The sequence below is a fragment of the Pinus tabuliformis genome, chromosome Q, assembly GCF_031772625.1.
Source record: "Pinus tabuliformis cultivar Carrire ecotype Pingquan chromosome Q, CPIR1, whole genome shotgun sequence".
In the NCBI taxonomy this organism is placed as follows: domain Eukaryota; kingdom Viridiplantae; phylum Streptophyta; class Pinopsida; order Pinales; family Pinaceae; genus Pinus; species Pinus tabuliformis.
In genome coordinates this window covers 999,376,770-999,404,695 of record NC_142296.1, presented here as the reverse complement: position 1 = coordinate 999,404,695, position 27,926 = coordinate 999,376,770, and the positions used below count along the sequence as shown (strand labels likewise).

At 40.9% G+C, this 27,926-nt stretch overlaps 1 protein-coding gene and 2 non-coding genes across 3 annotated transcripts; 1 reads left to right on the top strand and 2 right to left on the bottom strand.

Annotated features, from left to right (window-relative positions):
* Positions 1–8,992: 8,992 nt before the first annotated feature.
* LOC149222843 (uncharacterized) lies at positions 8,993–10,165 on the bottom strand. The gene has a single exon (XM_089387691.1). The coding sequence runs from the start codon at positions 10,163–10,165 to the stop codon at positions 8,993–8,995; it is 1,173 nt and encodes a 390-aa protein (XP_089243817.1).
* Positions 10,166–13,194: 3,029 nt separating this feature from the next.
* LOC149222842 (U2 spliceosomal RNA) lies at positions 13,195–13,391 on the top strand. Its single transcript, XR_016249853.1, has one exon. It is a non-coding gene; the product is annotated as a U2 spliceosomal RNA (small nuclear RNA).
* A 5,622-nt stretch (positions 13,392–19,013) lies between these two features.
* On the bottom strand, positions 19,014–19,173 carry LOC149222841 (U1 spliceosomal RNA). The gene has a single exon (XR_016249880.1). It is a non-coding gene; the product is annotated as a U1 spliceosomal RNA (small nuclear RNA).
* Between the last annotated feature and the right edge of the window lie 8,753 nt (positions 19,174–27,926).

The following is a 27,926-nucleotide window of genomic DNA, read 5'->3' as shown; positions in this document are numbered from 1 at the left end:
CATGACCAGGGACACATCTCCTCAAGGTATCATTCGCTCCCAATTGTACAAGTTTCCATGAGTCAATGTGTAGCAAACAACATTCAAAACGACGCACATGTCTTATGTTATTTCATGTCTAAGTTTACTTGGCTATCACGAAAGAATGAAATCTACACTAGATCCTCTACGAAATATTTGACTTCAACTACATGTGCACATGGAATTCCATCATCTATATCGTTGGTTCTTCTCTCGAGTTCATTCTTAGCAAGTGGTCTAGGTTGTGGCAAAACTTACGCGTCTGTGCGAGAATTTGAAAGTTGAATTCTTGGAAGAGCAAGAGCCACATGCAAAGGTGGTCATGATGCACTCACTTGTTCACAAGGTAAATCGGTGTAACTTGATACGCATGGACAATAAAAGAGTGCCACGAGATGTAATGTTATAACTCATGCAGAGAGAGTGATGTTCCAAGGCCACCTCTTTTTATCGTCAAATAGTTCCTTTCTGCCTTATTCATTTTTTTATTGACATAACGATGTGGATGCCAATATTTCCCTCCTCGGTTTGAGGTAGGATGACACAAAAAACACTATTTGTGGCATCAACTTGCGCACTAAACGACTTGTTTCAATCATGAATTCTTAGAGTAAGAGCCTCGCCTAAATTTTTCTTCAACAAATCAAGGGATTCTTGGGAATCGTTTGAGAATGAAAGTTCAACATTTTGTTGGGGAAGTTCATCCATAAATAAAGTGACGTCATAATGACACCTTATGAACTTCCTATAGTGTGTTTTGTTCTCGATGATATTCAAATTTTCAAATTTGCTTCTGGTTTGTTGGTGTGATCTTCATGTTAGCCATGTCATAATCTAAACCATCATTGCACCTGGCACGACCAATTAGGATGCCTTTGTATACTTTTTTATTCAACAAAGAAAAAACTAACAACTTTATATTAAGATGAGGTTGTTTACATGTAGCATGTGTCAAAAGTCCACCATTTCCAGCATACATCCTAATCCGCAAAAATATATTCTAGTCACAGATCTAAACTAGCTATGTTTGAACAAACACATTTGCTCAAATTTTGTCACTCGTACAACATAACAATAGAAAGCCATAAAAAACAACTCTAAAGAAAAACAAACATATCCACATCATGAAAAATATTAGCTTATGTGAAGTAGATCTTCCCCGAACCCTAAAATGTGTTGTCTATGAAGGCCGATTATAAGATCTCCTCGGGCAATTGGGGATGCCCCTCCTTAAATTTTGCATCCACAATTCTATTTTTCTCCCTGTGTATATGAGAGAAGTTCACCCCCTTAAAAAAGTACCTCCGAATTCTTTGTAACCAGCTTGTCATTAATGGAGGATTGAAAGAAGATTGCTTTGCTACCCACTAAATAATCACCTTAGAATCTCCAAATACCTCCAAAGTCTCTTTAGATAGCCACTTAGCAGAGTATAACAATCCCCATAATGCAATAATCTACGCACGAGTGTTGGAAACTTCACCCCCATGCCAACAAAAATGATAATGTGCACGAGGACTAACAATGATGTGTTTGCCACAACCACATTTGTTATTCTTGGCAGCTCCACCAAAAAACCCACCCGGACAACAACCACCGATATTCCTGAGTCATAGATGTCTCTAAGAGGCCTTGTCAAGAACATGCCCAAATTCTCTGAAATAAGCAAAAAAGATAAATAACAGATACTATTGATATTCTGAACCTGCACTTAAAAAACTCATGAATTTCGACATCTCCAAATACCCCAGATGATAAATAGAGGCAAGGAATGATATCCTTTACATTCGTACATCCATTCCTACAAGCATAATTCCAACGTAGATGAGTTCAAATCAGCGAAAATGTTTAACTATGCGTCACATCAAACCAGATAGACACCACGAACTGACATTTAAAAAAAAATGTGCCACATCTTCCAGGTCCGATTTGCGCAAGGTACATCTGACAGGACCACAGAATCCCCCCCCCCCCCCTCGCCGACAAAGATTGTCCCAAGTGAATATCTTGTTATGCCAAGCTAACCAACCAAATCATTTGAGCTTTAATGAAATGTTCCAACTCCATACCTTTTTGAACCATCTTTTAGACATAGAAAAAGGAGACGTCAATGTGATGTGCAAATATGCTTCCTCAACTAATACTTGTCCCAGTAATGTATTTCCATCCCACGAATAAATATCCTCACGACCACTTAAACATATCTCATTTGTATTAAGATTGTACACATATATGTCCCAAGCCATAGCCAGTGTATCAAATAAGCCAAGGTCCCACAAACCAGGCCACATAGGATGGAATATAAAAGGGCTGGTTGGGACCTGCAATTGGTTAATGTAATAAATACCGAGATTGTGAAGATGTTGAATGAGTGGGAAAGGTAATATATGCTCACCGACAAAACCATAGATGGGATCTAGACCGGTATCCACCCCGAAAATAGACCCAATATGCCATTTTAAGTTCCCCAAGAGCCAATGTTTAATTTTCATCTTGCGCCGCCAAATGTATGAGATAGCACCTGGGACACCAGCCCCATCCTTAATCCAAGTTACCAAAGACTGGTTTTTCAGATACTTATCCTTAATGATTCGTTTCCAAATACCAACACGATTTAAAGAACGCCACAAACTCTTCATTGATAAAACCCAACTGGATTTTCCAATATCCATGATTCCCCAACCCCCACCCTCCTTACTTGAGGTTATATCCTCCAGTCAAACAAGTTGAATTTTGTAACCATCTTTAGTACAAGCCCAAATGAACTTAGACATAATGGATTTAATCCTCTCGATGATGTATTTGGGCATCAGATATAGATGCAACCAATATACTGCAATACTCTGCAAAACCGCTTACACCATAATCAACCTTCCGCCAATTGTAAGCCACTCGTGTGACCATGATAACAACCTATGCTCAAATTTTCTAGTTATCCAAACCCAATATTTAATGCCATAATTATTAGGTGTGAGGGAGAAACTAAGATACTTAAACCCTTTGCACAATGAAACCTTCTCAGCATCAAATAATCTCGTTGTCTCCAAAACATTGGCCTCTGCCTGAGACGAAGAAATCAACTGAGATTTAGCTTTTCTCATGTATAGACCCGTGGCATCACCAAAAGTGCATATAATATTTTGCAATACATGTCATTCCATAACAGAAATATTCCCAAATATGAGGACATTCATATTAATTTAACATATTAATATGAATGGAATAGAATGTCAATAGTGGAGGAAGATATAGATCGAATCCTCCCGGTCAACTCTCCTCCGGTCGCGGCCAAGTCGCGGCTAAATTTTATAGGCCAGACGCCGTTCTTGAAGGAAATCCAGCCACAAGAGGACGCGACGGTGGAGGTTGATGAGCAGACATCAGCCCTCATCATCAATGGAGAGCAGGAGTGTAAGGACCTGCAGTCCTTGTCATGCCCACCGGCACGGAGAGCGACTCGGTTGGTGAGCAAACGAGTTGGGGAACATAAGCGAAGGCAAGTTCAGACTTAAAGTGCGCGAAGGTATATTATAACACGCATGAAAGAAGGTTGAAGAACGTATGTATACGATGGATGAGCGTGGGAAATCCATCTATGAAGCTGACGGTTGGAAGTTATGGTTGACGGCGTTGGTCGACGGGCCGACCAAGCCACAAGCATGAACATAAACGTTGGTTGATGAATTGAATGGGTCAGCCAAGGGAATGGCATAACCGTTGGACATCGTACATATTGTATGCGAGTTTGGCTCATTTGGCAAGCGAACGAACTCGCTCATCCAACAAGGAGAAGTGCGTAGACAAAGAGTAGCCGCAGCAATAAAGGGAAGACGCAGAACAGTGATGCGCCCAACCTTGGGCGAGGCTACACGAAGAGGAACGCATTGTCTTGGTTTTGGGTGAGGGCGCGGGCAGAGGAGCGCCCACCGGTCGGAGTAGGGCGTGCACGAGTGTGGGCGCCCGATTGTGCAAAGGAGTGCCCGATGGTTGAACAAAGGCAAGTTCAGACTTAAAGTGCGCGAAGGTATATTATAACACGCATGAAAGAAGGTTGAAGAACGTATGTATACGATGGATGAGCATGGGCAATCCATCTACGAAGTCGACAATTGGAAGTTATGGTTGAGGGCGTTGGTCGACGGGCCGACCAAGCCACAAACATGAACAGAAACGTTGGTTGATGAATTGAACGGGTCGGCCAAGGGAATGGCATAACCGTTGGATAGCGCACATATTGTATGCGAGTTGGGCTCATTTGGCAAGCGAACGAACTCGCTCATCCAACAAGGAGAAGTGTGTAGACAAAGAGTAGCCGCAGCAATAAAGGGAAGACGCAGAACAGTGATGCGCCCAACCTTGGGCGAGGCTACACGAAGAGGAACGCATTGTCTTGGTTTTGGGTGAGGGCGCGGGTAGAGGAGCGCCCGCCGGTCGGAGTAGGGCGTGCACGGGTGTGGGCGCCCGGTTGTGCAAAGGAGCGCCCGACGGTTGAACAAAGGCATGGGCGCCGGTTTGTGCGAGGACTTGGCACGGGTTCTTGGGAAGCTCGGGTGAGCGGTCGCCCGTCGTGTGAAGACAAACGCAGAGGTGGAGAAGGGGACTTGGGTGAGGTCGTCCATCGTGCGGAGGTAAACGAAGGGTGTGTTAGTGACTTTGTGGAGTCACCCGCTCGTCATGCACGAAGAAACAAGATTCGGTTGTGAAGTGCGGAAGGCAGCTCGTGTGAGGGCGCGCCCGCCTGACTTGGGCAAGGAAATCTTGGTTATCACACGGAGGTGTGATGAAGTTGTAAATTTGGCTAAGTATGAAACTTGGTGTTTCCAAGTATACTTGTAAAGCATTGTAACTTTGTAAAGTTGAATAATATATTATTCAGGCAGACTCATTGTTTAGGGAGTTGCCCCTCCCTTTATACTGTGCAATTGTGTTCTCTTGTATAATTGCTGATGTTGATGAATGTGTATGGGTGTTCATTGGTATAAAGGAAGCATTAATAATTACTTGGTTGCGAAACACAAACTAAATAGGACATATGGTTAGGCGTAGTCCACGAACATAAGTATTGGTGAAAAGAAAGTGTTCGGTGGTGCCGCACCTCGCCAAGCGCGGTTGAAAGACTATCGAGGCTCCGGCATCGTGACAAGGAGGGTCCTATTGGGGGACAACGATCTACATCGCATTCTTGGTGTTCTCGTAGGGGAGCGTCGCAGTCTCCGACTTCTCGAGATCCACAATAGAGATGCGGTTGCCCATGGGCGTCGGACGCTATTTCATAGGATCGCATTTTTGCCCCTGTATGGGGCATGGAGCAGGTTCTTAACCTGTAATTCATGCCTCTCTCTCTCTCTCACAGGTAAACCAATCACAATGGGATTTTGTAGGGCTCTCTGAACCGAAAGCTTGCTTCATTAGGGTTTTGTAAAAATGGTTAGCAACACATTTTTGAAACAACGCAGATGTGAAAATTACTCACGAGCAGAGTTTTGAAAGTGTTGTACATTGCACACGAACTTAAACTTTGACTAGGCTTCTGTGCGAGAGAGCTTAAACTTTGACGAGTGTTTTGTGTGAGTGAAGCACCGAATAGATTAAGTGTTATAACCCAAGAACTGACTTAATAAGTGTATAGCTTTAACTCTTCTGCTAGTTTAGTTTATGGGAGTATTAGTTTAGTTTGTAACGTTGAATTATATATATATATATATATATATATATATATATATTCATCGCAGCGAAATTAGACCTTGATATACCTTTCGTGAATAGCCAAAATCAAATCATGATATACTCTCCACAAGTAGTTAATATAAATGTCTCAGTGGATTAATCTTTCAAAACCATTAATAAATTTGTTTTATGTTAACTTGGTAGTAAACTCATTATGCTTTCTCAAAGACAACTAAACACGCTATATTGTATCATAATCAACAACTACAACATGATCAATACGTTAACGCGGTGGGTGATTAAATATGGAAAGGCCAACATAACCATAGGTTGTTGATTAAATTTGACTAAGTTAAGACACATCCCGGTGAATTTGACTTCAATGAATGGGTAAGCAATGATCTCCATTGATTATGTCCAATGGCATTAAACATCACATTGAAGGATTTTTAGATAGTGTAATTTTTTCCTTTATATTAATATATAAATTATTATTATGTTACGATAACATCCACCACAAGTTTAATATAACATGGAAAGGGAAAAAATAAAAATAAAAATCTTTAGTGATTCTTTCCCATATAATTAATTATTTTGATTTTTCAGACAGAAAATAAGGATATATTATATTAAGGAAATATAATGAGCAGGTACATTTAAAGCCAAAAACATTCGGCCAGCTGATACATAGGCCCTGAAAATGAGCTGTTACCTGTTCTATATGAGGAATCCAGAGAAAACAAAACATAACCTTGACAAACATCCAAAAAGGGAAAAAAGATCCGGAGGAAGAAGTTCTGCATAATGCGCATAAAACTTATATGAGAAGAAAAGATAGACCCTGATAAATAAAACCATGGAGAGAGGATCCAAAATTATTCAGGCTTGTTGAAGCAGAGCAGATATATCAACCAGAGTAGAGGCGATAGGGGACTTGGAATCCTGGAAGATGCAGGCGTTCCTCCACTTCCAGAGACACCAACACGAGATGATGAACAGAGATCTCCATTCTGGACGCTGGGCACTCCACCACATGAATCCCTCCTGTACAGAAGTGAAAATCTGGAAAGGAAAACCATGAGTAGCGGAAAGATCATACCATATTTGCGCCGATACAGGACAGAGAAAGAACATATGAATATTAGTTTCTGAAGCCTGGCAACACATGGCACATCTGCCTGGACCAGACCACCCTTTTCGTTGAAGAACCTCCCCTGTGAGGTTGCGATTGTAAAACATCAGCCACGAAAATAATATTGCCTTTAGCGGGCCGGTGGCTTTCCATAATTTCGTTGGAAAGATAGGAGAGGGACATGGCTGAAGGTCTTCCAAAGCGGCTTCATATAATTCCTTTACCCGAACTAGCTGTGATGAATTCAACGCTGACCAAACCAATTCATCTCTGGACCCTGTCTGTTTTATACCCCTGTCAGTGTAATGCTTGACTGCTGCCTCCCAAATCTGTCGCAGAGGGAGAGGCAAACGTAGTTCCTCTGCATCCTTCCATATTGGCGATGTTGAGGACCATGACCGAATCAGTGAACTCCATGTGAAATGACCCCTTGTTTTCAGAAGAGAGATGAGATCAGGGGTAAGCTTTGTTTCCAAACCACAAACCGTGGCATCGAAGCCAATAAGGATGCTGGAGCCTGAAGAGAAGCGCCATCAAAGAAATTCGAAAAAGAGATCCTGGACCTTCCTAAATCCGCGCCAAATAGATGACCCCCTTTCCAGACCGAGAGATTTCTTCCTGTACCAATATACTATAGGCTTGCCTTTTAAGTATTTCTGATTAATAATTGAGCTCCATTTGCCTTCTCCACAGATGCCTCTATGGAGAGAATTACAGAGGAGGGCCTTACCGAAATAGCGCATCTGTAAGAGACCCCATCCACCAGATTTCTTCGGCCGAGAGATTGATTCCATTTTAACTAAGTGGATCTTGGAACTGTGAGAACGACCACCCCATAGAAACTTTGCAGATATTGAGGTCATTTTTCTAACAGTGGAAGCAGGCAAAAAATATAGATGAGCCCAGTACACCGCTAGCTGAGAAAGAATAGATTGAACCAATATAAGTCTGCCTCCCAAGGATAAAAATCGCATATCCCATCTGGAAATTTTTTTATAGTACCGATCCAGCAGCCAAGACCAATCTTGTCTACGATTCCCTTTAGGCTTGAGGAAAAAGCCCAAGTATTTAAAACCGGCTGAAATTGAAGCCAAATTAATACCGAATAATGCTGCTATCCATAGCGCTAAATCCATATTTGATTCGTTGTGATACAAAAAGGATTTGGCCTTATTGATGACGAGGCCTGTAGCAGATTGGAACTTTTGAAAGATACCATGGAGGCATGACCAGCTTGATTTAGAGAGCATGGCAAATGTCAGAATGTCATCGACAAACAGATTGTGAGAGAGAGAGATATTTTTGCATATCTTGATCGGAGTACATCGATGGTCATCAACTGCTTTGTTGATCTGTGTGCTGAGGGAATTCATGACCAAGATGAATAGAAGTGGGGAGAGAGGACAGCCTTGGCACAGTCCTCTCTCAGCCTGAAAAAAGATGAGGGGGATCCATTTATAATGACTGAGTATTGAACATTCTTGACGCAGGCCATCACCCAATTAATTGCTTGAGACCTCAGACCTATCTTTGCCAAGAGGATACGAAGGAACCCCCAATCCACACAATCATACGCCTTCTCCAAATCGACTTTTAAAATAGCAGCATCAATGTTTTTTGTTAAGACAGTGTATAAGCATTCCTGAGTCGAGGCAACTGCATCTAGAATGTTCCTGTGTTTTAAAAAGGCATGTTGATCCCTGGAGATGAAGGAGTTGAGGACCGGCTTCATTCTTTCTGCTATAATCTTTGAGATGATTTTAAAGAGAATATTACATAGTGCTATTGGCCTGTAATCAGCAAACGACTCAGACCGCTCCTTTTTAGGGATAAGTGCAATGAAAGTAGCTGTAAGGGCGCTGTTTATATTCCCCGACATGCGGGAGGCATCCACCATCCCCAGCAGATCGCTTTTGAATATGCCATAGAAATGTATGAAGAATTCGATCGGCCAACCATCCGGCCCAGGACTTTTGTCCTTTTGAAGCTTTTTATAACTCCATGAAGCTCCTCGTCCGTGATAGGCTTTAAAAATTCTTCATTGGCGGCTTCATCAAACATAACAGGGACCTGATCTATCATCCCGAAAACATCATTTATGTCATTTGGCCGCCTCTTGTACTGCTTGTGGAAAAACCTTGTAGCCTCCATCGAGATATCCTGTTGTGAATATTAGAAGCCTCCATTTCCATCTTCGATCTTCCAGATCGAGTTCATGTGCCTCCTTGCATTTGCAAAGTTATGGAAAAACTTCGTGTTGCGATCGCCCTCCTTAAGCCAAGTCGCCCTGCTTTTAAGCCTCCAGGAAAACTCTTCTTTTAGCAGCAAATCTTGTTTCATTTTCTCACAGATTCTGATATGATTTTTCTGTTCGAAAGACATTTGATCAAAGCGAGCCGAAGTAGCTGATATCCTTAATTCTGTTTTAATATCTTCAAGCGCCTGTTTATCCTTCGCCCTCTTCTTAATTATCCAATCCTTGGCCGCTCCCCTGAGCGTTTCAATCTTTTCACGGAAGGTAGAGAAAGAAGTCCTCTCCTCTTGTTTTAATTCCGACCATTTTTTGGTTATCAGATCATTGAAAGACTCATCGGTGAGAAAGATTCTGTTAAATTTGAATGAATAGCCCAATTTGAATTCCGAGTCCCTCCATTCAAGGAAGATGGGGCGATGATCAGATGTATAATCGATACCTGTGCTGGCGACTGGCATACCCCATTGGTCGATAACTCGAACCTTAATGATGAATCGGTCAAGACGCTTAGCAATGAACGCCCGACCAACTCTGTTGTTATTCCACGTTGGAACCATCTTAGAATGAATTACGTCGACGAGATTCCTGTTTAGGAGTTCCAGCCGTAGACTATCAGCAACAGGGTTGGTCTTCCTGCAAAAGCCCCAACATTCATTAGAGTTCAGAGTTACATTAAGATCCCCAGCAATCAGTAAGGATTCAATGTCTAGGGCGTCCGATGCAAACAACAATTCCCAGAATGAGGATTTGTTCTTATAAGGCGCGTAGATGTTCAGAATATTTATGATTTTTGGACGGCCTCTGACCGAAGCTGAGATTAGAATGCCTGCACAACATTTGTAGGCTTTTGCTTTGATCCTTGCCGGGTTCCATAACACCGCCAATCCCCCGGACAATCCATCGGCATCTGAAGCAACCATATGCCAGGACGAGAACATTCTTCTGAAGTAAGCTATTGAAACCTCACTTGAGTGCATTGTTTCCTGAATGAATATGATTTGAGAGCGAGCAGATACAAATATCTCCTTTAGCGTCAAGAATTTTGGGGTGGCACCCAAACCCCTGATGTTCAGTGAGGTCAGAAAGGTCATTTTGATGGCTGTCCAGCCATGCATGCTCTAAGAGGCTGTGGAGAAGTAGATTCATAGATTGGAACTTCAACAAGAGAGAGATTTGTGATGCCAAATTATGTAGCAATGGTCCTTCCTCTAAAATGACGAGAATCTCCTTTTTTCTTCTTCTGGACAGTTATATTCTTAGCAGAATTGGGGCTGATGGTGGGGAAAGAGGGCTTATGGATGGTTAAAGGCTCGAGAATCGGTGGATTCCTCTGGAGGAGAAAGTCTATGTCACTGTCGGATTTGTTCACCGGCGATTCTGTCGGGGAATTATAAGGCGTAGGGGTAGGCATGGGCTCCTTTCCTCGAGAGAGACCAGTAGGGGGCGTAACTGATGAAGGAGTCGATGAGCTGAGCAAAATAGGGTGTGTTCCAACCACAAATTCACCTTTTTTCATGGGTGATGGAGAGGGCACCGGATTGTCTTCTGATGGCTCAAGAATAATGGGGCATTCCAGAACCGAAGGAGTCACATCATCAGATTGTTCTAGGGGGAAGAAATGAGAATGTGAAGAGGCCTTGACCTGAGAAGGCACATGAATGGGGGAGCCTTCCGAGTCATCTGATCGTGCTTCTGCAGCTGATATTCTTCCCCTGTGGAAAGGGCGGCGAGATATTTTCCGGTTGTTTTGAAGCCTGCAATTTTTGTTGACATGACCTGTGCGATGACAAAGAGAACAACGAAAGGGAATACCCCAGTAATCTAATCTTTGGCATATTGAAGAACCTTCCCAAGTAATCTCTATGTGCTCCGGATAACCACCCTTATAGGGCTTTTCAATCAGGATCCATGCGATCCTTTTGTCTTTCTCCCCCCTTACCCATGGATCCACATAGATAGATTTGCCAACCGAATTACCGATCTCCATAAGAGTTTCTACAGACCATAATTCCAATGGAAGATTGGGAAGCTTGACCCAAATCATACAGTTTGATGGAGTATTTTTGAGTGGGTCAAAGCCCATATACCATCGGGACAAAGACAAGAAGCTCCTTCCGAAGACCCAAGGTTTATTGAGAATCATTTCTAGATCAGATATTTTTAAGAAATGAAAGGAAAACCAGTCTTTCATCAGCCGAGAAATAACTTGAGTATAACCAATCAGAGGGAGCCATTTAGATGTTAACCATGCTCTTATATCGACCTCTGACATTTCCGGGAAATGCCATTTCCCAATGAGGGCAAGCTTTAGAAGGTTGTCAATACATTGAGACAGGGTCGCACCGGATACAGAAACTGCCTTTGGAGGTGGAATAGTTTTGACTGGGTTCCATGTCTTCTTGGAGCGTTGTCCCTTACCAGGTTCTATATTACCTTTAGGGGATGCAGAGGTCTTTTTGTCCGATGCCCGCACTGTCTGTACAGGTGGAGAATCGGCCTGATATGAAGATTGTATCATTTCATCCACCGTGGCCTGCCAGCTAGGATTAAGGACAACAGATTCACGTGCTTTTTCAGCCGCAATGGCAGCAGAGAAGAGAGCTCGCGTGGCCGGGGAATCACTATCGGCCGAAATTAATGAAGCAGATAGGGAGCTGAGAAGGAGTGAAGCAAGTGGTACTAGCAATCAGCAAATGAGCCTAGTTGACAAGATCCCCAGAGGGAAAAACTATAGGAGAAAGTACAATGGGGAGAGTTCCCAAAGATCATGTCAGGATCACTGGATTTGGATTTATTGTAAATTCAGGACAATTGCATCCGAGCCCCTATAAAGAAAACTATAAGGACAAGAGGAAGTACAATTCTAGGATCATCTAGAGTTAAGAGGATGGCAGACGATGACCAATACCGCCGTCAAAAAGACATTTTGCCTTGGATCGAGAGGCTTCTGAACAATTAGATAGGATTTACTACTCTGTAATGGACTAGTGGAGTAAATGATCATCACAGAGACCGGAATTCACATTTGAATCTGGAGACCAGAGACCTACCGGCAGGAAGTTCCGGCGAAAAAGTTACCAACACCCAGTACGCCAATGGGACTCGATCGTGGCTCTAGACAGTATTCTATAGCGAAAACCAGGCCAGATTTCGATTTTATAAGCTGTAGAACCAGGGACAGAAAGTAGACTTGCTCCGCCACCACCCTATATGTTGACGCGCTGTAACCCCTACAAAAAATCTTTATACTACAGACCAAAAGATCTATGCTGATGGTTGGCCATTGCACTGACAACAACAGCAATATACCTGGATTATACACCACCACCTCCCTATTCGGAAACGAAGGTCATGACAAGGACTGTCGACGTAAAAAGAAGCTTTGAATCTATTCAATAAAGCTCTCAGCATGATTATCAAATAAACAAAGGATAAGTCATCCACAATCTGAAAGCATGGAATCTTCTAAGAGGAAATCTTCATGATGAGATATAGAGAAACTAATCAAGAATCTTTGCAAGTTAACTAAACAAGAGGCAAAGATTTAGGTTCTACCGCTATTTTCCATGGTTTCATGCATGGATACAGCCGGCGTCAAAACGACCAAGGCATTGAGAAATGGTGACCCAATGCCTTAAGGATTGGATGGGGAAATGGAGCCCGACACCTGTTTGGCTGCTCTCGGCTCCCCTGTCAAAACGCGCTCCCTGCTCCGGAAATCATCAGAGGGACTTCGAATCCAATCCTATTATGATATTTAGTTAATTTTATTTATATATAAAAAGCAATAAATATCATATTTGTACTTTCTAGATAATTTTAATTATAACATCCATCTGAATTCCGGGGTAAGCTCGCAAACCTCTTTTAGGGTGCCAATCTGGCAAACCTCTTCTAAGGTGAAAAGAGATTTGATCCCTCAAATCGAAAAGTAAAATAGATCTAGGGAGGTGAAAATGGTGAGAATATAGAAAATATAAGTTTGATATTAAAAAGCATGTCTATTTAAATGGTAAGGGGTATCCGAAGAAATAGAAATGAGTTATCCCACATGGATGGACGAGTGGGATAGAGGAGAAGGGGAGCAATAGAAATAGAACCGAAAGAGAAGAGGAAAAACATACCTTTCTCGGCCTTTTGGCTAAGATCAAGTGTAGTATCTGTTCTTATCAGTTTAGTATCTGATACGTGGTTCATAGAACCACATGATATTAAATGTATTTTTCTAGGGGGAGGGCCCACTTACAATAGCTTGCTGTTGGGGCTCTCGGGCGTCGCTTGTGCGTTGCACTACAGAACCAGCCTGGCGCACCCCACCAAGACAAGACCAAATAAACAAATTATTGTTGAATGTTTATGTAATGGTTTGCTAGGATTGAACAACTTGTATTTACCGTGAATGAAATGAAATTTTGTCTTCGGTTGATTAGCCGCGCATTGACTTGATCAGATATCGTGTTGTTTTCCGCGCCCAAGTCCAGTAGGTATTATTATGGTGTATAACTGTCGCTCATTTTGGGTATTTTCCAGTTCTTCCCCGTTTGCAGCTTTTCGAACTTCGCTGTCACGCTCTGATGTCAACCCAGCAACAGTCTGTAGAGCCTTTGACGGTCCAGCTATCTATCTCAATTCCATAGTGGTCCAGCTATCTCAATTCCATAGTGCTCAATCGCATGGTCCAGCTATCTCAATTCCATAGTGCTCAGTCCTTGTCCTAAATCCAATATGATCTGATCGATCTACAGACTCAATTCTTGAACTGTTGTTCTTTGAAGAACGCAGTAAAATAGCTCTGAAGGTGGATATATACCACTGATAAGTTTTATCAACTCCCTAAGCTTTTAACGCACTTTCTCAATGTTGTGCCCTGCATGGAAGCGTTTTCCGATCTGAATTGGATTTATATATATATCTATATGTATATCAGCAGCGATTTCAACTATGGCTTGCCTACTTTGCAAAAGGGATGTCGTGTATATTCCAATGTCACTAACAACATGAGCAGCAGTCTGGGAAACGTTGAAAATTTAATTTTGAAATGTGACAATGTGGGTGAGTACATTTCTAGAGAGTTCAGGGAGTTTTTTTCATTGTCAATGAGATGATGTTGCGAAGAGGGCGGAACAGTCAATGAGATGACGTTGCGACGAGGGCAGAATAGGGATTGATTTCTTAGGGAGAGTGCAGGGTGCGTGCTCAAAAATATATATACAGCATTGCTGAACTCATTTTGGGCAAAAGAATGTGAAGTTCACTTTGATTGGTAAAGATTTAGATGCTCTGTGCTCTGACTCTATTTGGTGCAGCAAGGGTGATTGGACAAAGACCGCTCCTGCCTACAGAGCATCACGCACAGTTCAGTTCAGTTCAGTGGGAAGTTGGGTGGGACACAAACTCAAGCATGTGCATGTGCTCAAGGAATAATAATAGAAAGAAATAAACACAACGGGTTTTCCTTTCTATTTTATTAGTTATCCTGGTAATGGAATAATAATAGAAAGAAATAAACACAACGGGTTTTCCTTTCTATTTTATTAGTTATCCTGGTAATGGAATTTACAATGCTTGCACTTGCAACCTCCAATGGCTGTTGCTGTTACAACAATAACAATTAAAACCACAGCACGACCAAGTCCTTTTTTTCTCGCAACTTACCCCTAGGCCTGAGTCTCGGTCGCACTCACATTCACTGTTCAAAACAGCTGTCAATGGCTCCTTTTGAAACTAGGAAAATCTATGGTTACCCTGTTTCTGCATTTTCTCCTCTCCACAGGCATAGGATTGCTGGACTCGTTTTGGGCAAAGGCAGATGACACTTTGAACAACATCATCCAAACCCGATGGGCAAATAGGAATGAGAATTTGCAACTTTGGTCTTGGGCCCCTCCTTTCAAGGTAACAAAAATCAATTGTGACATTGGAATGCATGAAATATTGCCGAGCCAAACGTTTGCAAAACTGTTCTCTGCTCTTCCACTGTTCTGTTAGCCCGTGTTTCACTTGAACCACGTTGGCTCAAAAAATAGATATAACATATATTTCACGCTGTAGAAACCAGAAATCCAATTACTATATGTCCAGTTGTGAAAGTCTCCGTTCTAAATTCGATTTCGATCTTGATGGCTCTTCAAGAGGTTGCCCTAGCAATGCAGCTTTTGAGTTTGTAATGAGGAATCGCATGGAAGAACCAGCCTATGTTGCTGTAGGGAATATGGTCTAACCTGCCAAGGATTATGTCGACGTTGTGGCATCCAAGAAGGAACGGAAGCGTCCATAAATTTGTTTGAATGTGGAAGCATAAACCTGAAAGGGGACTCAAAACTCAAGCGTGAGCAATTAAGGAATCGAAAATCTTCCACGGACCATTGGAGGTTGGAGTCCATTGTCGCCTTCCCTCATAGCCAATTTGAAACTCAAACAGGTAAGGAGCGGGAAAGACGGGTGCAAGAAGATATCCAGATTTGGAGCATCCTGCGGGGGATACGAAAACACAAAAATCAACAACTCCACATCGAGAATCATGCATAGAGAGCATCATATAGGAATAATGTGGGAGGATCAAGGAACTTTAATGATGACAATTCAAGCCGTCAATCCACCTTGTCACAAAATGAATCCATCCATCATGGCACTTGAAGAACATCTGCATGTGAGAGGTGTGGAAACCCCTTGATCAAATTAATCATCATTGGAATCCAAGTACAATGGATGATCCTATCTAGGTTTCTTTAGTGCACTAGTAGAAGATTGCTACCATGGAGGATCCTATCTAGGTTTCTTTAGTGCACTAGTAGAAGATTGAGTCTTCCTCCCTGTTTGACCCAGGTTTTTGTGATTGCTGTCATGGAGGATCCTATCTAGGTCTCTTGCAAATGATCCAGTCTTCCTCTTCCTCCAGGCATCCGCTACACCCGTTTGGCCCTCGGAAGCATCCCTTCCTTATTCCTACTTGAGATAGAAATTTATTATTTGCTGCCGACAAACAGAGCGCTGCTACTCCTAGCCACAGTTGTGGGAGCTACACCTCCTTGGGCTTGTCATTTGACGACACCCAATCTTGATCTTGATCGGTTTGTTAGGTCTCCTTCCTTCGGTTACCGAACACCTTCATGTTTGGCGAATTGAAAAGTAATTGGACAGGATTAAACCTCCTCCACACAGTGTCATCCGAAAATTTCTCTCAAAAGTAATTGACTTGATATGCGTTGGTTGCTACCGAGCTCGAAACATGCCATCACCTTTGGTGAATCGAAAATAAATTTAGGGGATGGGATAGGAATATAAAACCCCAAATTCTTGTATTTCTATTTTTCAAGGTCCCCTCATTCAGGGTGCAGCCTCCATTTGCAAGACCGACGGCCTGGCCTATCGGTTGAGAAACCTCTGGGCCTGGAAGAAGGCAAGCCTCTTGGAAACGAAGGGTCTCTTTTCGAATTCTCGCGATGATTGATGCCAAGTTGCCAACTTGTTATTTGTTATTCTTTTCTAGGTCCCCTCATTCGGCATTGTGTCTCCATTTGCAACACTGTTGGCTTGTCTGTTGAGAGGAGTGATGCCAACTTGTTTAGTACATTTTCCAAGATCCCCTCATTCAGTGTGGTGCCTCCATTTGCAACACTGGCGGCTTGTCGGTCGAGAGCACTCGGGGCCCTGGAACGAGGTTATTGAGAGCCCTCGGGCACTTGGAAGGAGGTTATTGAGAGCCCTCGGGGCCGGAAGAAGGTAACCTCTTGGAAACGAAGGGTCTCTTTTCGAATTCTAGCGATGAGCTTTTAAGAGGGAGCATTTTTAGGGTTCAAAATGTTGATAATTATGCTTGAATCGCCAATGACGATCAACGTCCTCACTCTATCTGCGTACAACGATAACAATCCATGAAGTAGAGCACATGCCTCTGCCGGGTTGTTTTTATGTTGTCCCTGGGCCCCACTCATAAGTCAATTTCCCCCTCCCCGCCGAGAACAAGAACAGAGAAATATAGGAACTTGAGAATGTAGGGATAGTAGCATGGAGGAACGGCTCCAAGAGGCTATGATCACAAGGAGCCTTCCACGGCGAATGGTAACAACAACGAAACCCTCTTGAATGCTACAATTAAACTCAACCTCACTTGTAACATGACAGCGGCAGGGGACATGGCGACCAAGGATTTAACCTCCAATGCCGTTGGGGGAAGAGGTCAAGTGTTTTCAACTCCCAGAGCCTAGACCATAGAGTGCCATATAACCATAGTGATGAAATTGGCCCCCGCGCCCTAGGTCATGGGTTTAGGGAGTGGTAAATTCAGATCTCCCCCATACAAACTAGTGAAGCTAGGCTGGGTTTTCCCCATACAAACTAGTGAAGCTAGGCGGGATTGAAAACCTCTGGTGCATGATTAAAAAAGGAAAAGACATGTTTAATTGAACAACATATTCAAATAGAGATAGGTGAAACCCCTGATACGATAAAAGGATAGTTTTATTAATGCCCCACAAATGACCCAAAGCTAGGCCAATGGGGGTGTGGAAACCCGGAAAGGTCCTCTCATTCAAGCCATCCACTAAATTATTCAAGTCATCCACTAAATTATAGTTGCTTACCGCGCAAGAAAAAAAATCCTGCAAGGATCTCCAAGATTTGACCCTTTCCCCAATCTTGGAAAGCTCTTAATGGTAAAGTAAATCTCCAAAATTTGACCTTTCCCCAATCTTGGAAAGCTCTTAATGGTAAAGTAAATCTCCAAAATTTGACCTTTCCCCAATCTCGGAAAGCTCTTTCCAAGGAGTTGAGAGAGAATTTCAATAAAGTTTCTTTTCAACACGTTTGTAGAGTCGGGAGGAAGAAGCAGAGTCCCAACTCTCGGCCATTGTCAGATGCTTATATGACTATCGGATGCTTAAATGATTAACACCCAATGAGGAGGCTAGCCCCAGCAACTGCAGGACAGACGCTGATAAATCTATCAATGGCGTGTGTGGTGTGGGGTTTATTATATATGTTGGAACACCAATATCAACCTGTGAAAGGGATGGCTTCTGCTCCAACAAACAGTAACAAGAAGATTAGCACCAATATCAATCTGTGAAAGGAATAGCATTTGAACAACAAACAAAACAGTAACAAAAAGATTAGCTCCAATATCAATCTGTGAAAGGAATAGCATCTGAACAACAAACAAAACAGTAACAAAAAGATTAGCTCCAATATCAATCTGTGAAAGGGAATGGCATACCTCCAATATCAATCTGTGAAAGGGAATGGCAGCTGCAAACAAACAGTAACAAGAAGATTAGCCCCACCAATATCAATCTGTGAAAGGGAATGGCAGCTGCAAACAAACAGAAACAAGAAGATTAGCACCACCAATATCAATCTGGGAAAGGGAATGGCAGCTGCAAACAAAAAGTAACAAGAAGACTAGCACCAATATCAATCTGTGAAAGGGAATGGCACATCTGCAAACAAACAGGAACACAAAAAGTAACAAGAAGACTAGCACCAATATCAATCTGTGAAAGGGAATGGCACATCTGCAAACAAACAGGAACACAAGAAGATTAGCACCCAATACCAATCTCTGAAAGGAATGGCATCTCAACAGCAAACAGTAACAAGAAGATTTAGGACGGAATCGCGTAGCATCCCTCTCCTCTCGCCTCGCAGCAGCAGAGCACTCCGCTCGCCTCTCAACTATGTATGTAGTCATGGAGTAAGACCTCCGATAATTTATTCAACTGGATTTACAAATAGTTTGATTTAAGGCACCTGCTGCCACTAATTAATTTAACTGGACTTACAGACTTAGATTTAAAGAAGCTCCCGTAGTTTGGAGTTAATTTAATTTGATTTTACCTCCGCTGTGCCACAAATTATGACGTGCACTCTCCTCGATGGCAGACTTAGATTTAAAGAAGCTCCCGTAGTTTGCAGTTAATTTAATTTGATTTTAATTTTTGTGTGGAGGCCGCGCGAACGCGAGCCTCCGCTGCCACAAATTATGACGTGCACTCTCCTCGATGGGAGATGCTAGGTAAACCCCCCTCCCAAGTGCAATGGAAGTGGTCTTTCTAGGCCATCGACCTTCTTGATCATCGATTGACCCCGCCCAGGTAAGTATGTTTTGATCATTTCCATCTTACCCCTCTATACCTCCTCCTTTCCTTCCGTGCATCCCCACTTTGAATGTGGGATATATATATCCACCACACAATAATGTCTTAATCCATAATTAAAAAATACACACTCAGTTGCTTAATTTCATCCTTATTAATATTCACACTCAGTTGCTTAATTTCATCCTTATTAATATTCACACTCAATTGCTTAATTTCATCCTTATCACTATTGGTGGTGTTGAATGAAGAATTTCATCCTTATTCTTATTGCTCTTCTTGATAATTTCATCTTTATATTTTTCTTCACGCTCAATTTGTTAATTTCATCTTTATATTATTCTTCTCGTTGGTCATATTCACGCCCAGTTTGTTAATTCCATCCTTACATCATTCTTGTTGTTGTTGATGATATTCACTCACAATTTGTTAATTCCATCCTGATATCATTCTTGTTGCTGTTGATCATATTCACTCACAATTCGTTAACGCTTCTATTATTCTTCTTGTTGATCATATTGACGCCCAATTGGTTAATTCCATCCTTATATCATTCTTGTTGTTGATGATGATATTCACTCACAATTCCTTAATTTCATCCTTACATTATTCTTGCTGTTGATATTCACCCTCAATTTGTTAATTCCATCCTTATTATTCTTTTTGTTGTTCATCTCCATTAGTGAAAGTGGGTAGGTCACATGGTGCACTCTCAATTCGTTAATTTCATCCCTGTTATTATCGCCGTTGTTGATACCCCTTAGTGAAAGTGGGTAGGTAGCATGGCCTTCATTGAGGTTCAAACCTTGCCCGATGCTTGTTCTTACCATTGTGGACATGCGTCCATGTACGGAATAATTGTTGCGGCTACGTGTAAGATATTGTCTGTAACTTTGGAATGATGTTGTCGAGTAGGCCTTTTCGGCTTTAAAAACAAGTGCCTTTTGTATGGAACGATGTTGTCGAGTGGGCCTTTTCAGCTTTAAAGGAAGCCATGTGCAATGCACCCACTTTACTAGTGCCCAATTGCGCTTGGAATGTGGTGCATCAGGTAGGGGTGTGGGCGTTATGTTGATGCAATTGACAAAAACATGGGCAAGTCCACCTATGAGAAAAGAGATGATGGCCATCTTTCGCGTAGTCGAGACTTGACACCCATATCTTATATGGAGTTGCTTCCAAATCGAGATCATCGTCATAGTTTGAAGTATTTTCTCGACGATAGGTTACCATCCTTGGAGAAACACGGATGGGTCACTAAGATGCATCGGCGTGATTATGAGATCATATACAACAAAGGCAACGAGGCATCTGCTTTATTGCAGAAATATGAGGAGAAAGGATCTCTCTTTGCCTTATCCTTACAGTACTTGATTGCCTCGTCAACGCTTGTCAAGAATGGCTCGATATTGACATGGAGGTTCAATTCATCCAAGTGCTTCAGGAGAATCCCAATCCCCCTGAGGGCTACACGCGGCAACACGATACCTTGAAGCATAAAGCGTGCATTCTTTTGATTCAAAATTGTGCTTTAAAACATTGCCCGTCTTAGAGGAGTTGTGTTCATCTCCCACCACGGTCACTTTGGCTTTCAACGTACCTACAAATCGACTACACGCTCTTCCTTGCGGGAAGGATTGAAAACACACATCTAGGATTTTGTACCTACATGTGGTGCTTGTTAAAGGAACAAGGGTGAGATGGTGAAGAAGCGCCGCCACCACTAGCAATATCAACCACCATCAGGACCGACATTTCCATGGAATTCACAGTGGACCTTCTGAAAACAGACAACCAATATGTCACCATGGTGTTCTTCGACCACGTTTGCAAATGTGCTCCCTTTTGTACCCTATCGGACCCATTTACACCTTCTGTGGTTACTCATGTTTCCGTGGACCCAATGTTTAAGTTGCATGCCATCACACTTTCCATTGCATTGAATTGAGATCCCGCACTCACCAACAATTTCAAGCAGGATTCATTTAAACTTTAGGGTACTCAATTGAAAGTGAGCACTGGTCGTCATCCCCAAATTGATAGCCAGATAGAGGTGGTTAATGAGTGCGTTGAAATTATTTGAGATGCTTTGCCTCGAAAGGGCAACACCAATGAGAATGATGGCCACCCCTTACAGAATTGTGGCGTAATACCTCTCATCACGGTGCTACCTCAATGACGCCATGTGTTGTTGCCTATGGCCAAAAACTCCTAGCAGTGGCTTCCTATTTACCAGGCCCACCCTAGCTACAAAAATTTGACTTCACGCTTCACACCAAAGAAGCCATTCTTCACCCGCTACGGGACAATTTGGTTTTAGCCCAAAATGGAATGAAGTGGCGAGATGACTAACATCGCTCGAAGAATGCGAATGGGTGTTTCTATTTGGACGAGGCAATTAGCTCTGATGTCTTTGACAGTATAAGTTCCAAGTCTAGTGATTTCCAATTTTCTCATCTTGCCCTTAGTTTTACTGCCATATATTGGTACAAGGTCTCCATTCTTGAATTGCTCATTTCTTATATTTGATGATGGCGAGATTTCGATGCGTCTTTTGTTTTTCTAGGCATTGTAATGCATGTTGTGAAGTCGTAATGTCTATTGGTCTATCTTCCATAGGCGCCATCATGTCAAGTTTAAGCACGCATGTATTTTTTTTGTCGGAGGCATCGAGTGCCACTACTTTTTGTCCTTGCGTGATTTGAAATGGGATATGGCATGTTTGTTCTTGTGGGTTTCCCCATATGTTCTTAAGAATCTCAAGTCTTTGTCATCCTATTTATCCCTGCTGATGTTTCAAATTTTGGTCGGCCTCTTCATCGAAATCTCGTTGGAAGACGTTGCTACTCCTTTGGCCTAAGGGTGACAAAGAGAGCTCTTTATATGTTGAATGATGAATTCTTGCATTAATATCTTAATGGTATTATTTAAAAGTGGGTCCCTTTGTTAGGCACCTGTACTACTAGTGTAACCCCCTATTGTTATTTGTACAACCCCGTTATTATATTGATTTACCCATGTAGTCCCCATATTGTTACTAATGTGCCCCATAGAAGCCCACTATTGTTATTGTTGTGCCCTTACATTATTAGTGTTATGTCGTCTCCGATTATATTATGACCCCTTAGACTCCTATATATAGAAAGGGGGTCTTGTCATTTGTATCATCCAAGAATTGTTCATTTGTGTGATGTAAAGGAGGTTGCCCCCTCGAAGAGGCTGAATTCTAAGGCGTTTATCTCACTTTTCTATCTTTTTTTGAGTTGGTTTCATAACACCTTTGATAAAATATTATTAACTAGCACTTGCGCCATATGTTGCAAAGGAAATGCCGTAAGGCAATAGATAGAATATAACACTAATTAATGCTTCTTTGGCAACTGTTGAAAGAGAAAAGGCATGGACTGTGATATAATGAAATCTTACTGCTTCCTTGGGCCTTAGAAATCACGAATCTTATGTTGTAGAAAACAAATCATGATTCCTATGTAAGGCAATAGATAACATATAACACTGACTAATGCTTGTAAGGCAATAGATAGCATATAACACTAATTATTGCTTCTTTGACAATTGTTGAAAGACCAAAAAAATAGAAGGACCATGCTATAATGAAATCTTACTGCCTCCTTGAGCCTTACAAATCATGAGTCTTATGTTGAAGAAAACAAATCATGAGTCCTTTGTTGAAGAAATAGATCTTGATTTGCTACCTAAGGTTGTTTTGGTACAATTCGTCCATATTTATTCTTGATCACTTCCTCGTGCTAGACAACAGTACAAAGAAATTTTTTATAGTTTAAAACATGTGTGTACAAAGGACTATAACAATTTTGTAAATAAATTTTGAATTTCTCCAACAATTTGGAAAAGGAAATATATATTTTTTGTAGGGCATTATCCTACCTACAAGTCTAAGACTTTTTTGTTTTTGTTTTAGGGAACTCATTTATCTTCCTCAAACACATACAGTTTGAAACAATGACCAGAAATCTCAAATTATAAGCCAAAATTAGAACTTTGGTTGTAAATGAATGAAAAAAAAAACTAAGATTCCACATGCAACATAACAACAAATTGGTTTTCCCCCGGATGCGGGTGTTTAAAGCGATGGGACGGGAGTTGGAAGCTGGCCACATGCTGCTCCACGGGCATCACGTGGCACTCCATGCGAGAGGACGACGCGTTCAATCCTGGTTTAATACAAAGGGACGGGGGACGGCAACAGTGAATGCTCAGAGAGTGCACTCGATCCAGAGCATTGCTGCAGTAATGGCGGATGGGAATTCGAGGTGGGTAGGTGACGATGAAGAGCTTATATCCGGTTTGGAGCAGGGAATTTTGGTCGTGTTGCATTTGTCTGGCCTCTCTGCCGTTGAAGCGGTCCCTTCTCAGGCGGTTGGGTATACCGCGGAGCTGGTTCTGGTAATCGATAGTCTGGTTCACTTGGCAGTTTGCAGGGAGTCTCATATCATTATGGTGAAACCCAGACAGAGATTGCTGAGCCGTCGTGGTTCTTCCAGAGGCGGGGGTTCGAGCAGACCTGTGCGAGATGAAACGAGGCATTGCTGCCACTGTAATCTGGCAAGCTCCATTGGAGCCATTCCCCTGCACTCTGGCCAACATATGGATGCCGAGGCATCTAGCTCGGCCTCCTTGCCAGCCTTTGGCTCCACTATTTTCAACTTCACCAACTCTACGGCAAACCAGAGAATTAGTGCTCATGTTTCCATTCTGTTCATCGAGAACCCTCCTGAGGTGGATGATCCCAATAATGGTTGACCACACTTGACCCAATAACATGGGACCCTAAGATAAATATTATAAACCCTACAACGTTGGACCATGGCTAACCATGGTCGACCATGGTTAACAATAATGAACCATGGTTGACCACACTTGACCCAGTGATATGAGACCCTAAGATAAATATTATAAACCCTAAAATAAACACAGTTGACCATGGTTGATTTTTATATTGACACAATCTTTGTCACAATATGACGTTTGACCATGGTTGGCCATGATTGATTTTCATATCGAGAAAATCTTTGTGATAATGCGACATTCGACCATGGTTGATTTCAACCATATTTCAACTATTTTGTCTCTATAGTTAACCATGACTTCATTATGGTCACCATTGAAATGGTGGTTATGCCTATTCGTGCCCATCCACTATAGGCGTCCATGGTCAACAATGGCCATGATTATTTATAATAACTAATTACTTAATTATTATAATTATAAATAAAAATAATTAATATTAATCTCAAATATATATATATATATATATATCATAATGGTAATAAACTAAGATTATAAGTAAAAATCAAATTTATTTTCAAAGCAACGATAATTCCTCCTTGCCTATAGATGTTTCAAACTGAAATTTTATGCTTATGGACATTACATTTAGAAAAAATATTGTATATTGTTTTCTTAATAAATATCGTTTTTTTTTCAAAAATATTTGAAGTTTCTATATTACATAACAATTTGAATAATTATTATTAATGGTAATAAATTATTAAATTAACAAACAAACAAACAAAAACAATTTTTTTTTATTATAATAAAAATTATAATTAACAATAATAATTAGTATATCAACCACATTTATTAATGTGATTGTGTTAAGTTGTTAAGTCATTATATTGTTCGTTCTAATTTATTTTTTTAAATATCATATATATATATATCTTAATGATAAGTATTTTTACTTTTATTTTTGTTGTTATTGTTTTTTTCTGTGGATACTATTAATAATTCACAAATCTAGATTAATAATTTGCAAAATCAACCAAGATTTAATTATCTATGGTTATTTTAAATAAGTTATAACAATTTTCTTTAATTTTAGCATCTTGAAAAATATAATTTATATGGCTTCCTTAATTATATTTCCATGCTTATTATAATTGACGCTATATAATAACTGCTCTAATTTGTGGATTGATACATAAATATCATTTTCCTATGAAATAGGTTAAGAATTAACCAAAAGAAAACATAAATATTTTGTTAAACACAACATTATATAAGTTTGCTTCTGCATTTCTACTGCCCATGCTTCTCAGGAGTCTCGATTCTTCGACCTACTACTGCCTTTTTTAATGTTTATCCCCTGTTGTGTGTCTGATAAAGATATTTTACTTGATTTTGTGGTGCAATCCATTCTATATCTATCTATAAGATTCTAAAATATCCTTGAAATTTACAGTAAAAATAAAAATAAGTGTAATTCAACCTCAATATTTTTATTTCCCATGGCCATATTACGAGACATGGAAGAAACGAGCAGAGGAAATATTGGTATGGAACAAAATCCGAACACATGTCTCCAAGAAAAGAACCATGTCTAACCAGAATAAATTACTCTTAAGCTGCCTTTTCTCTGTAAACAATAAAAGAACAGAACAAGCTCTTCAGTAAGCACACATTCCAGGAATTGGGCTACAAATCTTAAAGAAGAAAAATGAAAAATTACCTCGAAGATGCCATGGATCATATTTGTAGAGGTCCACATCTGCTATTACTTGAACAGGGGGCGACTGAGAGGTTGCTTTCTTGCACAAGTAATGCACTACCAGCTCTCCCTCTATAGGGAAGAATCTGAATCCAGGAGGAATTATCTAAGTTTGCTTCTGCATTTCTACTACCCATGCTTCTCAGGAGTCTCGATTCTTTGACTTGCTACTACCTGTTTTTAATGTTTATCCCCTGTCCTGTGTCTATTAAAGATATTTCGCTTGATTTTGTGGTAAAGATATTTCGCTTGATTTTGTGGTGCAGTCCATTCTATATCTATCTATAAAATTCTAAAATATTTTTGAAATTTACAGTAAAAATAAAAATATAAAAGTAAGCATAATTCAACCTCAATATCTTTATTGCCCATGGCCATCCATTCTATATCTATCTATAAGATTCTAAAATATTCTTGAAATTTATAGTAAAAATAAAAATATAAAAATAAACCTAATTCAACCTCAATATCTTTATTGCCCATGGCCATATTACGAGACAGGGAAGGAAAGAGGAGAGGAAATATTAGTATGGAACAAAATCCGAACACATGTCTCCATGAAAAGAACCATGTCTAACCAGAATAAATTACTCTTAAGCTTCCTTTCTTGTTTGTAGGCCTATTAAGATCAGCAGGACGGTATTCGTACATGAGCAAATTGGTCTTTGAGTCCATGGATCATATTTCTATAGGTCCACATCTGCTATTACTTGAAGGGGGAGTGACTGCGAGGTTGCTTTCTTGCACAAGTAATGCACTACCAGCTCTTCCTCTGTAGGGAAGAATCTAAATCCCCGAGGCATTATCTAAGTTCGCTTCTGCATTTCTACTGCCCATGCTTCTCAGGAGTCTTTATTCTTTGACCTGCTACTGCCTTTTTTAACGTTTATCCCCTGTCTTGTGTCTGATAAATATATTTCACTTGATTTTGTGGTGTAATCCATTCTATATCTATCTATAAGATTCTAAAATATTCTTTAAAGTAAACATAAAAATAAGTGTAATTCAACCTCAATATCTTTATTGCCCATGGCCATATTACGAATTACGAGACATGGAAGAAATGGAGAGAGAAAATATTAGTATGGAACAAAATCCGAACACATGTCTCCAAAAAAAGAACCATGTCTAACCAGAATAAATTACTCTTAAGTTTCCTTTCTTCCTTGCATTTCTTGCTTGCAGGCCTATTAAGATCAGCAAGACGGTATTCGTGCATGAGCAAATTGGTCTTTGAGTCTTTGGGTGCCTTCCCAAAATAGAAGACGAGAGACTTTTTGATGCGGCACGCCTACTCTTTTCTTTCCTCGTTTAGCAGTGATGGGCTTATAAGAACCAACAACTTTCCAGTATCCAGAACTAGCCGCCCTATTAGGCTTTGACCCATTTTGGTACTTTCTATCCGGGGAGTGAAGAAGTACAATTCCTTCTATCCAACAAGGCTTTCTCTGTAAACAATAAAAGAACAGAACAAGCTCTTCAGTAAGCCCCGAATTATTTCTATTTACACATTCCAGGAATTGGGCTAGAAAGCTTACAGAGGAAAAATGAAAAATTACTTGGAAGCTTCCATGGATCATATTTGCAGAGGTTCACATATGCTATTATTTGTAAGCCATAACCAAGCTTGCGGTTTTTTCCATAACCAAGCTAGAAAGTTTTTCAAAGGATGGCTGAGGCCATTGGGTAACGAATTGTAACCGATAAATAATAGTTTTCAATCAATCTGATGGCTGAAACCATTTCTATCGTCTAACATGAAAATCAATGACTCAAAATTCTACAAGTGGCATAAGAAGGGAGTTAATTTCAGAGGGAAACGCCTTACGACGTAACAAGGGGCATCAAAACCTTATAATGATATTCCCATAAATAAACCTACTTGTTGTCTCTGTGATATAGTCCCAAACTAGTTCCATTTCCACCCGCTTTGTTCATGTCATAGTTCTACTTTTTGTCAAGTTTAAGCACGCATGTATTTTTTTGTTGTCGAAGGCATCTAGTGCCACTGCTTTTTGTCCTCGCGTAATTTTAAATTTGATATGGCATGCTTGTTCTTGTGGGTTTTCCTACACGCTCTTAAGAATCTCAAGCCTTTGTCATCCTATTTATCCCTGTTGATGTTTCAAATTTTGGTCGGGCTCTTCATCGAAATCTCGTTGGAAGACGCTGCTACTCCTTTGGCCCGAGCGTGGCAAAGAGAGCTCTTTATATGTTGAATGATGAATT